This window comes from Tyto alba, unplaced genomic scaffold, assembly GCF_018691265.1.
Source record: "Tyto alba isolate M040663 unplaced genomic scaffold, T.alba_DEE_v4.0 Super-Scaffold_28, whole genome shotgun sequence".
In the NCBI taxonomy this organism is placed as follows: Eukaryota; Metazoa; Chordata; class Aves; order Strigiformes; family Tytonidae; genus Tyto; species Tyto alba.
In genome coordinates, this window is record NW_024881302.1 from 3,163,380 (window position 1) to 3,179,607 (window position 16,228).

A 16,228-nucleotide genomic window follows, 5' to 3' on the forward strand; every position below is an offset into this window, starting at 1 on the left:
CCGTGCTAAGGGGGCAGCATCTCCTTTCCCACTGGGTCTGCAGCATGTGATTACAGTTGGCAGCACCCTTCAGAACAACACGCCAATCATCTTAATTGAATCTTTCAGCTATTTCCCGCAGCTGCCAATTTTAGTGTGCCATGTATCTTGCACAACTTTTTCATCAGAGCAGAATTAGGAAACGTGTTTCTTGCTGGCTTATCTCTGTTGATAAATAATTGTATGTTGCGTTTATTGGAAGCTTTGAACTGGTACATTTGGAGACACTGTTTAATATGTCTGTCTGTGAACAACCATGGCTTGAACAGAATTTAATTACTGAGAATGGATTTCTGAGATTGGAAAGCACAAGAAAGGTGCTCCAGGTCCTTGGAATACATCTATAAAGGGCTTGGAGGGCCAAATGCTGGAGCTGCAGTCAACTGGATTAATCAGATTGGAAACTGAAGAGAGGAGGAAGTCATTTCTGCTTAGTGAAGGAGGTGATATTGCATTCAGGGTGCCCCAAGGGAGGAACAGTAGGCAAAGCAACACTGAAATAATATATCTGTGTTCTTGGGAGAATAGTGAGAGTTGCTAGATTTCCCTCTGAGTTCATCTGGTCTGAGAGCGTGTAGGATCAAACTGTGCATTGCAGCAGGGTACCTTGCACCAGTGCAGATGCCTTTGACTTGGTTCCAAAAATAGTTAAAGAGTTTAGTTCGTGATATATAGACCAGCTGTTGGCAAATTCAAATGGTCTGGCTCCCATTTACACCAAGGCCTTACTGGGGATATGCAATGAGGTCTTAGAGTAGGTAAAAATGTACTCATGGTCATTCAGAGCACTTTAAAGGACAGCAGGAAAGAAGTCCACAGCATGGCTGTAAAAATCATAGACACTGTTTCAGTCCAGACAGGTGCCTATGCATGTGTGTTGTCCTGCATTTCTCCAGAGCTACTTGATTAAAAAAAGAAGACAGATGTCTGTGAGCACGCTCTCTTACAGAATTGTTAGTACCCTAACTCTCGGCAGCTCAGGAATCCTTCCCCTAGGTATTGCTGCATTTGTACTGGATGATGAGTCCAAGAATGAATCCACAAAGATGTCAAACAGGAAAACAAAAGCCCTGTGGTCTGTTTATCCCTCCTGTATCCCTTTGGTTTACAAGTGAGTAGTAAATAATGCAAATTTTAATTACATCTTAAATATTCTGAGAGCCGGATGAGCATTTTCAGCCCTCCAGAGGAGAAATGTGGTGTGTTGATTGATTCTTGCTGAAAATGCTGTCTAGCATGCAAGAAAAATACCTCTAAAACTGTTGGTTGGCCCTCACTCTTGTCTCAGCAGCTGTTTGCCAGGTGGGGAGCTGGCAAAGCCTGCAGAAGCCCAACAGCAGCCCTCAGGTAACTCCTTTTGTAGCGAGGGCTCTGTTTAGTCATTTTAATACATTTGATTTGAGGTTGCTAGCCAAATACAAATTCGGTGAAGAGGTGTATCCAGTATGTTTGGAATCCCTGGGCTCATTTTTCATCCCCAGGTGTAAATGGATGGAGCACCTGCTGTGCCAGCTGTGGCAGCCTGACTCTGAAATGTCCATCCAAATAGGGGGGGAAGGAGGGGAGAGGACTTTGAACAGCACAAAGGAGACTATTTCTTGTGTAGTTGGCAGTGATTTCGTTTAGCCTTGTGTCACCTCCCAACTTGATCCCTCTAGTTTCCCCATGAACCTACACAGGCATCAAGTGTAAGAGCTGATCGGCTGCTCTGCGCTGCCCACACAGGCAAAGGGGTGCCACGGCCAAGGACTTTGCTCTCTATAAATGTTTCAACCCTGTTAAAGGAAAGGCAGAAAAGGGCAGTTTGAATTTGATTGCTTGTCAGCTTCATGCCACTGAACAGACTAATTACTGCCTGTGTCTGCCCAGGCAGCTTAACCCCTTCTCAGACTTCAGGGTGAATAACAACACCTTCGTGCACACAAAAAAATGTGTCTGCTGCTGAAAACTTTCTATCACAGGTTGATCCCCAGGGTTCGTGCTGACCAAAAGCAATTCTTTTTGGTTTTGTTAAACCCATGCCACTGGAAGCATAGCACTTCTGTCTGATAACTGTATATCACTAACCAGCAGCGAGGATGTGCTATGACAGAATATTTAATGCATGTAATGAGGAACTGGAGATGTGGGTGCAGTTTGTGTAAATGCAGCCAGCATGTCATTAGACCCAATTTGCTCAAAGTCTTTAGGAATGCTGACAGAGTAAAATAGCTGCAGAGACAATTTTTACCTGCTCCTTTGCAGATCATGCTTATAGGTTTTAGCGTGGAGCTGTATTCGCTGGCTTATTCTCACTCTGCTGCATGGTGGGTGCTCAGTTACGAGTGCTTCAACATGGGAAGTAGGTTTGAAAACTTGCTGGTGAGACATCACCACATCTGACTTTAGGGTGAGAGGAATCAAGAGTAGGTAGTGTTTCTCTTCCAGCACCCATGAGCTGATGCAAGGTGCTCTGACAGTCTCAGGGAAACTGTGAGTGCTGACAGTTGTGTGTACAGCAGTGCTCTCTCCCTTGCAGACGTGGTCATATACTGAAGATCCATATCTAGGAGCTGCTCCCAGCTCCTTCAGTAAAGAAACAGGAGAAAAGTGGCAAGGGTTCAGGTCTGACTTCCCTGCAAGTGTTTTGTCCTGATGCTTCAGGTGTGACAAGAGCGTTATTTTATTCACAAGTGCTTTATGGATCAGCTTTTCTGTACACACCATATAGAAAGTCCTCCACACCAATGAGGCTTGATGCTTTTCTTGTTCACAGCAAGCTAATTCACACTTCCTTCACTGCAAACATGGTTTCAATCAGGAATGATGCCACTCAAATTGGAAGCAGGTGGCAACTCTAGGTTTATGCTAGGACCACCAAGGCTAACATTAGGTGTAGTGAATAGGGTACATCAGTGCAAGTAAATTCAGAAGGAGCTTTGATTTTGATGAAAATTCTACTGGAGTTTCAGGACTAGTAGCAAGATAGCACTAAAAGTTTAGTATGTTTTATCCAAATAAAAAGTGTAAATTACATGACAGAATTCACTTTGCACACAGCCTGTGTGGTGTTAATTAAACCTCAGCTGTTTTTTTAGTGGAAGGAAGACTGAGAAAATGGGAATGAAATAAATTCTACATTTAATTAAAGTAACTCTCTTCCATTCAGATGCTTTCCCACTATGGTATTGGTGATGCAGTTATTATACTGAGCCAGTAGGAATCACAAAGAAATCTGTTTTACAGAAACAAAATTGTCTTAAAAACTTAGAAATTTTATGGGTAGCATTGCAAAACCAGGAAGCTAGGGTAAAAGCCCAGATCTCTGCACAGAGAGGCTTTTGCTTAGTTTATAATCCCTTCTTGGAATTTCTTTGCGCTGGCTCAGAACCAGTGTTTCAGATGTTTTATTGTAATGTTTTATCATTTTAATTGTACCAGATTCCTGTAGAAACCTCAGGCCAGTTCTTTGGTCACACATGGCTGCTATCATAAGCCAACTGGGAAAAGAAGTGCATCAGGTCTAGATGGATCCTGAGCGATGCTGTGGAGTGGAGTACCAGGCACTGTCAAAAGATTGATGTTTACTAACTTTTTGGTTGACTTTTGTTCTTACACTTTCTTTCTCTGTCTTCCTGTAGGTTATAACCCTGGAAGGATGGGTTGACATCATGTATTATGTGATGGATGCACATTCTTTTTACAATTTTATATATTTTATATTGCTTATAATAGTAAGTATGAACTGCGAGATGATCCCATTCCTTGTCCTTGTGGGGTAAAGATGTTCCTTGGGCTTTTCACAAAGAGCCAGCTAGGATTCAGAGTAGGAGACCTTCTTCCCACCATAAAACATAATCGTGAAAGTTGTGATTAGTGCTGTGGGGACGGATTATTGGCTACAACAGTCCTTTTTAGTGTCACATGTGATGCATAGTCACAGCTTGTCAAGCCATATGGTCTTCCCTCCCTCTTACTCTCCCAGTCTCAGTCTTGTCACCTTGATGCGTCCTAACTATTGTGCCTTGGCCAAGCAACTGCTAATGAGAACAAAAAGCAGAGAGGCTCTAGGTTTTCTTCCTTTAGCCTCCTCAGTGTGCCAGAGGACACCTCATTTTGGTGAAGGGCACTCAAACTATTGAACTTCATCTGAGCCCTTTAAATAACAGTAATAATAGCAGCGCACCTTTCTGAGGTCTTACAGCACTGCTGTTCCTAAAAACAAAGTGTTATGCGCTGGAGGTGCTGAAGGTTGTCTTTAGAAACTGGCATTCCATGTTAGCAAGATTCTTTTTTACAATGGGCACAACCTTCTCCAGGGGATCTAATCTGTGGAGAAGTTAAGCATTTAAGTCAGGAGAACAGAGGGAAAATTATCATGTAGATGTCGGGCAGGACGTGGGACAGAGGCATTTCAAAGTGCGTTTGAGGCTGGATATTCTTTATATATAACCCCATCCTTATCGGTGTGGTTTTGAAGGCCTTGGGAAGTCAAAACACCACAGCTCCCACCACCAGTGGGAAAGGCATGGATCAGAGCAGTGTTAGAGTTTCCCACTAATGTATAGCATTCTGAAGCCAGTGATTTTTGAGCTGTTAGCAATGGGCCATGCAAAGCAGAGATTTACCCTCCGCTCTTTTGAGCCCTTCTTACATATGGATCCTTGCAGAAAAGCCAGAAGGTGACTAATCTCCAAGTCACTTAGAGCTGGGAATGGCACCCTTGTTGCTTTTCAAACAGTATCCAGGCTGATACTACAAACTGGAGAAAAGGACTGCAAACCATCTCCCAACGGCTTCCCCTGAGTATTCACCAGACAATGGTCCAGATTAAATCCATACGTTTCCTACTGAGCACAGCGCAGAGGTTTGGCCATGTAGACAGTGGCACTTTCTTGACGTCAGTCGCTTTCATGCCTAAGGGCACAGATTCTCTGGTGGGAATATTTGACATTTTCCTTTGGCTGATTTATGAACCCAAGTGATGAAAAACCAGTTTGTGGGCTCAACAGCTGAGGGAAGGATGTAGCCTTAGGTCACTTCATATTCTTGTCCTTAGGACTTAATTTTGAAAACCTTGGTATCACCCAAGAACACATCAACTCAACCAGACAATAAATCAGGCCTTTTTAGGAGCACTGAATGTGCTGGAGATGCATTTCTCTGTGTCAGAGGAATCCAATAGTCCAAGGTCACCCATGCATGGACCCTGACTGTCCTCAAAATGAGGGTGCGCTCTGCCAGGGTGTGAAGTGATAGAGGAAGAGAAGAGGCAGTTCCAGTACAGCACAAATTGGACTTAAGGCCATCTTTTCTTGCAGGTTGGCTGGGTGTTTCCTAGTGATCTGTTATGTGATGGTAACTGATAGCGTTGTATTTCATACACCCTGTGTTAGTGGCAAAAGTCATCACTTTGGAGGAGAGGAAAGCGGTGAAGGCTATTGTTAACAACTTTCTTTGCCATTGCCAAAATAATGTAACATGGCTTAGGAACAAATTTAGCAGCTCAGGCACATGTTGACATAACATTTGGTGAGCAGACCCTGAGATTTGGCATGCTTGGAAATCTTGGGATTTCTAAGAACCACACTTCAAGTCCAGACAGCATGTGGTGGTGAAGAGCATGTCTTGTTTTGTAAACTCCCTGCTAATTTGCTAATTCCTTTCCCTGTGGTTTCTCCAGGTTGGTTCCTTCTTCATGATTAACTTGTGCCTGGTTGTGATAGCAACACAGTTTTCTGAAACAAAGCAGCGGGAGAACCAGCTGATGCAGGAGCAGCGGGCCCGTTATCTCTCCAACGACAGCACAATTGCCAGCTTCTCGGAGCCAGGTAGCTGCTACGAGGAGCTGCTCAAGTACATCTGCCACATCTTCAGGAAGGTGAAACGGCGGACAATACGCTTGTACAATAACTGGCAGAGTAGGCGCCGGAAAAAAGTTAACCCAAACAGCACCACAAATGGGCAAAGCCACCGAGGCAAAAAGCGCATCACCTCCATACACCACCTCATCCACCATCACCACCACCACCACCACCACCACTATCACATCAGCAATGGGAGCCCTCGGGGGCCACGCTCCAACCCTGAGATCTGTGACCTGGAACTCAAGGTCATGAAACCTGGAAGCCAATTGATGCTTCCTTCTCCGTCACCCAACTTGCAGAGCCCTGCTCCTCCTCCAGATTCGGAGTCTGTGCACAGTATTTACCACGCAGATTGTCATGTCGAAGGACCACAAGTGAACTGTAAGTCTTCCACCACCCCTGCAAGCATTAAACTGACAGCTGGACTCTCCAACCACGGCAACATGAACTATCCTACCATCCTGCCTTCTCCAACTAGCAAAGCCAGTTCTGTTCCAGTTCCCAAAGGAAAGAAGAATGGCAATTCACCTGTGGCCGTGGTTAATAGCCCTGTAAATTTGGGCACGGATTCTTATGGAAAGCTGCAGCAACTGGTAGGAGAACATGGTAAGGACAAGCAAGCTGATTTTTATTGCTTAGGAAAAGTTAGCAAAGGGCAAATTGCTCAAGAGTTAAGGTGTTAAAGATAGCCGTGTAGGGTGCTGAAGATGGAAGCTGTTTTGTGAATGCTATTTGAACCGAGCGCTGAAGTCAGAAATAGGACAAGTTGAGGGACTGAGAGATCTGTTCCTTCTACCCTTGTGTTTCCAGTCACTGGGAAAACAAGATACAGGATAGTCCAGGCAGTGAGTTCAGGCCGTCACTGGAGGCCTCTTTCCTGTGGCTACAAAGCTTATGGTTTTAAGCTTCTCTCATGTGCTTAGTGATATCCTGGAGGTTCTCCCTCTGTTCCCACCCAAGAACAGATCTGTGCAGTCCCTGGAACAGCATCTCTGGTGAATGATGGACCTGCTGGCTGTAGCCTGGCAGCAGAGAAGCCCCAGCTGCTGGGAGATGGTACCTTGAAAGGGAAGAGTAGGTAGAAGCTGGTGGAGAAGCATAGGAAACATAAGAAGTTTAAAACAGGGAGACGCTGAAGGAGCTCACAACAGACACTTGTAGAAACCCCTAGTTCTGCTCTGACGAGCTGCTGAGCCTCTCAATTTCTTTTTGACAAGAAGAAGCAGAAGTTTTGGAGGGAGCCCCATGGCCACTGAAGGGTCTTGCTCTGTGCTAGTCCTCAGCAGATGCGTGTGAGGGCAGGAGTGTAGCAGAGCTATAGGTCTCAGGCTTTCCCTCTCATATTTCCCCACATGCAGAAGAAATGTAGGACTGAGTGTTACTGCAAATTTGAAGCTCTATTCAATCTGAATAAATGAGGAACATCTTTGGGAATCTTTTGTACTTCTGTCCCATCCCTATATGCACAGACTGCAGCCACACCAGCACTGCAACTTAATGTAGTTTTATCTCCCTTCACGTATAAATCACCCACTGCTGCAGTAGTGATTACATGCAACACTTATGTTTCTATTTTGCAAAATGTTTCCAGTCCTCATGTCTGGAGCTAAAGACTGAAAAATAGTCCTAAGCCCTCAAACAGTAAAAAATCAAAAAGATCTAGCTTCTATTTTTTACTCTCTTTAAGCCAAACTTGTCATCTGTTTTTTTCAATGCCTGTGTTTTCCAAAACTGTTTATCTGCGTGTGCATGGACACAAATATTTATCCTAGTGATGTATGTGTTGAAAAAATACCAAGCCTAGCTTAGGGGGGGTCACAGCAAAGGTTGATTGCCAAATAGGTTGAGTGGCTTGTCTTTGTTAATATTTTTTTTTAAGTGACCATACAAAAGGGTAAAGTGGATTGTTTATAGAAATTGCCTTCGGCGGACATTTCTGTACGCTTGGGAGCTTAGCAGGAGGGCAGAAGGGGGCAAGGTTAGTTGCAGTGTTCTTCTGTTGTTAAGCACGGGCTTTATATGAATCACTTGTTCATCCTTAACTATGCAAGTTAATGAAGGTTACTATGAGAATGTGTTTTTACCTTGACATAATAGCCCAGGCTCTGCAGAAATCTGGAACCGGGAAAGCAAGTTTGAGCAAAAAAGATGTTGCTTGGAAAACAGTGCTCAAGTCAGAGGTTTGGTTGTTCACGGGGATCTGCTGCTGGGGTCCTCTTCAGGAGAAGAAAGCCCCAGATCTCAGTCCCAGCTGTGACATCCCAGGGCCATTTCAATGACGTAGGATATTTTGATGTAGCCTGTGGTGGCTCTTTGAAAGCCAGAGGTTAGATGGAGTTGCTATTAATAATGCAATTATAGTATCCTCTTTTTACAGAGGCATTTCAGCCCAGAGGATGCCAAAATGCTTTAAACAAATCTGAAATTGTTTTGTCTTTTTCAGAAGTGTAGTCATATCTAGGGGAAGGGGTGGATGCTGCAGCTCTTGGCTAGTGAGCAGCAGCTTATCTGGCACCCTGAGGAGCCCAGGGGCTAGGAAGGGAAGCAAGTCAGCCAGGTCCATCTGGAGACCCTGTCACGCAATATGTCAGCGTCCATCTCCTCCCTTCCATGGCTCTGGCTCTTTCCAGGCCCTCCTTCCCACTCCTGCCACAGCCCATCCTGCCACACCAACAGGGCTGACTCAGATTCGCTTCTGCACCGCAACCATCTTCGTACAGCAGGGATGATGGATGTGTCTTCCAGGCTTCAGGAGGATTTCTAAGTGCCAAATAAACTAGCTCCTGAGGGTGTAGCTCTGCCAGGCACAGCTCTCAACTCATGTTTCTCCATCCCAGCCTAAACTTAGCAAAGAGGAGACATGTTAAATCCCTACCCTGTGCTTGATGGGGAAGGTGAGGTGGGCTCACAAGCTCGCCCAACCCTCCTGGCCTCAGCCTCTTTGGGCAAACAAAGAGCTATTTCACTTAATTCTGTCTCCTCCACTCTTACAAGTCAACAAGGAGACTCTCTTCACTGCAAGATTTGTGCAAGGAGAACATACAAGTGATAATTGAGAGCATTAAGGAGGCATTAGCAGCCAGGGCACTCACAGCCCCAGCTGGAAACAAGGTTGGTGTCTGCTGGGAAAGATGCAATTGTGGGAGAGAGTATTCTCTTCCCTTCTTTTGTTGTGGAATTGAAGAGCATAAAGTACAGCCTGTTCCTCCGTGTTCTCGTGCCCTGCAATGCTGTGAGGTTATTTTAGCAGGCAGCCAAGGAGACTCTGGTATTTTGAAGACATCTGCGGCGCCAGTGTTTTTCATATAATTTTTAACACTTTGATAGCATTAAAAGATGTCTGGCAAGCCCACTACCTCGGCTGTCCGTGCTACTGTGGCTGTGCTGCAGTTTCCTCATCAGATCAGTCCTGATCAGAAATGCCGTACTAATGTGCAGTGCTGCACCGGTGCTTCTTGCAAGTTGAGTAAGGGGGCAAATATTTCTGATCCTCCTGGTTTCTTTGATGTAATGAACAGGAGGAAGACAGTCCTCTCCTGCAAGGCTGTTTTGAAGGCCACTGATACCTGAGTGACATTCAGGCAAGTAAAATATATTTTGACTCTCGTCACAGCCCAGTTTTCAAGCTAACGGGGTGATTTTATTTTGTTTGATGCTGCCTTCTCTTTAAAGACATCCTCAGCCGGGAGTGGCTGAAATCAGCAGCATTACTGCTGGGTGAGCTCCAAGCTCCAGGGCCCAGAGCCAGGAGCATCCACTGCATTTGCTTGGTCTCCCCAAAACAGATCCAAGTGTCCCTGTCCAACCTCCAGAAAGGGGCATGTTACAGGGGAAAACTCTCCCCTCACTTTATTTCCCTGAATCTCAACAAAAGCTTTCATGGATGCTTGAATGGCATTTTGTAGGAAGGATCCCATGCTTGCAGTATTGCATTAATTTGGGGCTTTTTTTCCTGCCATTCCTATCCAGTTCCTAAATATGAGAAAACTAGAAATTTGGTTCCTAAATATGAGGAAATAAAATCTGGGTCCCATTCCACCCGTACCATCCTTGTTACACTTGTCCATATCATCTCTGTACCCTGGCTTTGGGAGGGCAGTCGGCATTTCTTCTCACACCACCAAACATGTGGCAATGTGTTTGATTTTAAAACACCCTGAACACTCAGTCCCGTGCCTCAAGCAAAGAATTCACCTGAGCTTTATTAAAGTCTGAAGGAGGGATGAAGGAGACTGAAGGGACTATGTGACTCTACAAGCTGTGATCTGAGATGTGTAGCCACCTTTGGTCCATTTCTCCCTCTCCCTCCTCATTATTAGCTAAATGGAAGCGCTAGCTAAATTGGGTGTAACAGTTTGATAGTGCTCAGATCACTGCTAATGATGTTAGCCTGGTCAGATATAATCAAAAATAATTGACAGTGTGCTGGTCAGTCTTCCCCCAGCAGCAGAACACAAAATGGCTCCCACGCTCTGCAGGGAGAGGCCCCTCAGCCCCGCATCCATGGAGGGGTCTAGGGGGTGTGGAGTGGGGAACGGGGAAAAACACCACCAAGCAGGAGCTGCTTGGTAGGGTGGACAGCTAGAAGGCTGTATTAACATTTTACATTTATTTGAGGATGCAGCAAAAGCTGCTCTGACGGGCCCAGCGCCGCCCGAGCAGGAAGACGGGGCCGTCCGCCATGTTGAGGGGGGTGAGGGGGCTCATGGTGTGCGTCTCCCCTTGCAGGTCTGCGGCGGACGCCCAGCCGGCTGTCGGGGCTGAGCGCGGCCTGCCCGCTGCCCAGCCCGCCGGCTGGCACGCTGACCTGCGAGCTGCAGGACTGTCCCTTCTGCGCCAGCCTCCTGGAAGACCCCGAGTTCGCCTTCAGCGAGTCCGACAGCTGCGACTCCGACAGCAACGGCGTCTACGAGTTCACCCAGGACCTGCGGCATGGCGACCACAGAGACCAGCTCCAGCAGCAGCGGGGCAGGAGGAGGAGGAAGAAGAAAAAACCCAAGGAGAGGAACAAGGTCACCCGCCTGTGGAAGGCTTTTGGCAGCAAGCTGAAGAAGATCGTGGAGAGCAAGTACTTCAACCGGGGCATTATGATAGCCATTCTCATCAACACGCTGAGCATGGGCATCGAGTACCACGAGCAGGTGAGTGCAGGACTGGCCTGGAGAGCCCCGAGGGTCTGTGGTTTCAGGTGTTCATGGCTTGGGGTGACTGTTGAAGCCATGCCAGAGGAGGAGCAAGCATTTTTTCGTGCAAGTTGGAGAGCCCAGATGGGGCCGAGGGCCTGATCCTGCAGACGTGTGATGAGTAGGAGCATCCTTCTGTGTGCAAAAAAGCCTGGAAGGTATCTGGCAGCGCTGCTGAGGTGTGCAGAGTTTAAATGTGTGTTAGGATGTGGCAGCTCAGAGCCTGGATAAGTTGTTTGTTGTGAATCATTCATACAAGCGTGAATTATTCTGCTGGAAATACCCCTTTGGTCTGATGATAGTGATGCACAGTGGACCTTGTAGTGCAAATAACCCATGCAGAAGTTTCTTCTTTGATCCTGCACCTTTAAATAAAGACTTAAACTATCAAGCAACACTAAAAGCAACAAAGGAGAAGAAAAAAAAAAAAAAAAAAAAAGTTAATTTTGCCCTGAAGGCAAACCTTTACTTTGATCTTATAGGGTGCAAGTAGGTCTTTCTTTTAAGTATTTGGAAGGTGGAAAGAGAAATCATGCTGTTCCCAGTACTAGTCTGAACGTGGTAATGGCAAAAAGTAGTGCTGGCAGCTGAGGACAGCTTGTCCTTGTTGGCTGAAGAGAGCTTGAGGGGCTGTGCAATGGGAGAGGGAGGTGAGTCATCTGAGTATCTCCAGTTGGTCACTCTAGGGAAAGCTACGCTTTTCTGGGCTTTTCTTTCTCAGAAAAACTGATTCCTTTCACCTGTTTTCTCAGGATGTGCTCTGGAATTTCTTGTGCCACCTCTGTATCAGGTGCAGAAAATGCACCCCACTGAGGCCAGGAGATTCTCATACTGATCTTCTGTGAGGTGGATAGTCAAGGGTTCATCCTGTGCTCCCCCAAAATCTCCACTACAGGATCCGGAGCAGGTCAAGGTTATTTATAAAGTTATTCCTCCTCTCTGCCGTGGTCTGTCTGCTCAGGAGTGAGAAGGAAAGGCAGACAGAGTAGCATAATACATCCAAAGGCAGGACAAGAGACTCTGCATTTTCTTCTCCATCATCTCTCAGGATTAAGTCCTGCTCGGGACCATGGCGAACAATCCTCCAGAGTGCTGTTACTTTATTTTCTCTCCAACTGTGTGCTTGAAACGCCCATATTCTATGCTGAGACATACTTTCTTTGAGAAAAGCAAGTGTTCTGCTGAAACACATGAACCTCAGCCATGCAACAATAAATTAGTTCACACTTAACAGCAGAGAGCATCCAAACCCAACAAAGAAATAGCTGTCGCTGTCAGCTTTCTGTCTGGTTAGTTGTTCCACAACAAGTTTTAAAATTAGGAAATACACCTTGTCAGTAGCCTTTGAATAGACCATTCATTCCTTGCGGCAGCTGCATTTCTGCACGGATGCTCTTTTGTCAGGCGGATACAGCTTTGTCAGCCCTTGGATATTGCCATGATGGGTGCTGGGGGAAAACCTTAGGCAGGCTGCAGTGAGAAAGCCCAGGGATCTCATGGAGTCTGTCCATAGTCACTCATATAAAGGTAGATTTTGATAATTACATCCTTGCTGCTAACAAAGGAAAGCTGTATTGGATTTTACCTTGTAAAACATTTGCTTTAAACCATCTCAAAGCCAATGGCAATAAAGATTCTGGAGCTTTTGGCTACGGAGCAGCAGCTTCCCGCCAGCTTTGCTTACAGGCACTGCCCAGCATGGGCCCAATAAAAAGGGAAGAATTTTGAAGTGAAAGCTGTGAAAGTTCCTCCACGTGCCTGACTGCAAAGTGTCTCTGGTACGCAGCAGGGATAATGAGCCGTGGAGCTGTCAGAGCCCAGCTCCAAAACACCTCACCCAAGCACTCTCCTACCAACAGAGTGACCTCCAGGGCATCACCAGAGGCTGACACGCTACCCGAAAGCAATAGAAAATGGCTCTAGGCTTCCAGACTGTTTGGCATAAAAATCTGGGGCTTCTGTGAGCAAACCAGGGTGATTTCAGAACTCACAACCTCATGTGAGAATAGGCTGCAAGACTCGGGGTGGGGGACAGGCTTTGTGTGGAGATAAGGAGGAGATGCCTGAGTGAAGCTGTTGTGAGCCTACAGCGTGGTGTTGGGATAGAGGCAATGTAAGAGTGGCTCATTTTGCGTATGTCATGATCCTTGCCAGGAAAAACACTTTAATCACAGCTTTCTGGTTACTGAGTGATGGATGCTGCCCAGTCAATCGTCACCTCTGCTCAGAGCAGGTATTACAGGGCACGAAGGTGTGAGCCTTCCTTCCCAAGGCTGTTAACCAGGCGTGGGTGTTGCCATTGTCTCCTCCATCCTCCCAAGGGCAAACCCCAAGTCATAAGGATTTAGGAGCTGCCTACAAGGATAGCTGCTCTGTGGTTCTCCTCTGCTTTCTTTGCTCCCACCAAGCTGTTCAGTGTTACCCAGAGAGCAGGGGTCAGGGGCTCCCATTGGGGAGGCCTCCTGTTCTCTGTGCCTGCTGAGAGCAGTGTGAGCAGAAGATTCCTGGGCCCTGAAGCCCTGCAAAACATCACCTACCATAGAGACATTTGCTCTGGGTGGAACAGCTTAAGCAGGTTTCCTGGTTGATTCTTGCCACTTGTTCTCAGCCATTGTCTGGTTTTATCAACCTCGGCTGCAATCAGTGCAGCAGCCACAGGGAAGCCCTCCCCAAATCTCACCATCTGTAAGGAAATGTCCAATGCCTTTCATAAAAAAAAAAAAAAAAAAATTAATGTCTGCTTGCTTTTCCGGCTTCTCAGACTTTCATAGTCATCAGTGGCTTTGAAAATAGATGGGCACACCATACACATTTTTATTTCAGGGTGCTATTCAAAGCCAAGACATCAATTCTCTGTGTGCATGGGAGAGGTGGAGGGTACTGAACACCATATGGCTGGAAGACAGAGCAGGACTAGTCCTTGGTGTGTTATCTTGCCTTTCATCCCGGGACATAGCAGCACTCTGTAGAGAAGTCTCACGGAGCCCTCTTGAGGCAATCGAGCATTATTGTCTGTATCTTCTGGATGAGGAAATTGAGGTTGCAAGGTGCCAGGCTGGAGGCAAAACCCTGTGGGCTTTACTGCTGACACTTATCGTAGCCACAGGGCAATGGGGCATGTGTGCCACAGCAGCACTTTGGTAACATCCATTGACAAGACAGGGAGGTGATCTGTGTCTGTAGTGCCGCAGTCCTGGATGCTACTTCCAGATGAGTGAGAGAGACCTGTCCATATCCAAATCCCCTCAAGGCTTCAATATGTGTTTTTATGGGAATTCGAAGCTCACAGCAATCTGTTCACACAGTTACTCTGGCTGCTCTTGGCTAACAGGGCTGGCACCATGCAATTTAATGCATGTAGCCCACATAATCACCTTTTAGGCAAGTATCCTGTCCTGTGGCTAAGGGCACAACTGCCATAGCAGCTAGCTGACTCACAGGAAAGATAAGGAGATGCTAGAACTGCTTTGCACAGAGCTGTCCTTTAGCAGTCTTGCTCTTCTCAGAGGCAGATTCAAGATTTCATGGCAGCACAGCCGGTTTGTGGCAGGAGATCCAGGTAGCAGGAGGCAGCTGATGATGGGAAGTGAGTTTCTTTGGGACTTCAGTCATTAGCAGCGATCAGATCCTCCCGCACAGTGCATCCACAGGGTTAACAGCCAGCTCTGTCTCCAACTGCCACGTTGTACATGGCTGGTAATTAGGAGGTTACAGGATGCTGTTAGTTAGCAGCAGCACAACTTGTGTTTCAAAGGTTAATTGGGTGGTTTGGAGTTCCCTTTCCCCCATCCCCCCCCCCTCCTCTCATGCTTTATTTATTTATTTGTCTATCTCCAGCACGAATAAGCACTCCCACAGATGAGGAAAGCCAAGTACAAAGAAGGCAATCCTTGCATTAATCTTCCAGGCAATTTCAATATATTGGATGATTTTGTTATGCGTTCATTGCAGCTGACAATTCTCCAGAGTATCTGAGAACGTGCCATGGCACTGCAGCAACCAAGCAGGAGCAGTGCACTCCAAAAGCATAACCTCTGCCATGCCTTTGGGGCAGCGGGGAGAGATGCCTGGCACAGGCAGGTCCTTTTTCCAGGAGCTGCGTTTCCAAGTGCCTCTCTGCCACTGAAAGCTGATACCTTTTTGTCCCAGAGTTAGCTCCTGCATGTGCTTTACTGACTGATCTGAAGAAATAATTGCAGTCTGCCTTGATTCCCAGCTTCCCAATTGTCCAGTAGAAGGACAGAGCCCGGTTCATTTGTCCAGGAGAGATGCTGGTGTTACCTCTGCAGAAGGGTGAGCTCTGAATTCATCCATAAGGACCTCTGGTTTAAGCTGTGAGGATAGACCTCCCACTTTGGTCCCCAGAGGAATTTGCAGAAGTAGCTGTTGATACTTGTAATGATTCCACATAAAAGGCTCAATTTACATCAAATGGCACTAGAAATGCTATTTTATATTCACTTCTCAGAAGAGAAGTACAAATTAGTATTTGTTCCAAGCTATTGCTGTTCAAAGAGCTTTTAATTGCTTTTCTGATCCCTCATCCATGGCATGGTTTGTTCAGAGCAGCTGTCTTTGGAGTAGATTGGAGCTGACCTTGGTGGGCACCCAGTGGTCCATTGCTTATCAGTGTAAGAGAAGTATTGGTTTTGAGCAGCACATTTTATTATTCTGGAGTGAAAGTAATTCTGTGTGATTTAAGGTAGCAACTAGCTTCTCTAGTGACATTCTATTTTAGCATTTGTCAATTTTGGCTTGAAAAATTGGTTTGGCCTGGAAAGCTCAGCACTTACTCAGAAAGAAGAGGAGAATCTTTCAACAGCGTTTGAGGCAAATTGCTTAAATTCCTTTTGAGTTGTGAGTCAATAAAATATTATCCTGATCTGAGATTCTGACTTTCATCTGGCAAAACTTGTTCACTCTTCAAACTTTCTGCATGATCTGATTTTAAGAACTTACACACTGGCTAGACTTGAAGCAAACAGATTCCCCCAGCCCAGGCCAGGATGTGAGAATTCAGCCCAGTATATTTGTGCTTATTGCATAAATGATGTGAGACTCATTCTGCCCTTAGTAGTCCTTTGGTTTATGTGCTTGGGCTTTGTCAGCTGCATACCAAGCTGTCCCTCCCCTGCTCCCCCTCCAAGGTCCCAGCAGTAA

At 46.2% G+C, this 16,228-nt stretch overlaps 1 protein-coding gene across 4 annotated transcripts in view; it reads left to right on the forward strand.

Moving 5' to 3' along the window:
- The window catches only part of CACNA1H (calcium voltage-gated channel subunit alpha1 H), a 257,889-nt gene that overhangs the window by 162,031 nt on the left and 79,630 nt on the right, over positions 1–16,228 (forward strand). For all 4 annotated transcript variants that reach the window (XM_042798778.1, XM_042798776.1, XM_042798779.1 and 1 more), the window contains exons 8-10: positions 3,660–3,752; positions 5,702–6,491; positions 10,614–11,026. In XM_042798778.1, coding sequence (XP_042654712.1) covers positions 3,660–3,752; positions 5,702–6,491; positions 10,614–11,026 — 1,296 coding nt within the window. The remainder of the gene's footprint in view (positions 1–3,659; positions 3,753–5,701; positions 6,492–10,613; positions 11,027–16,228) is intronic.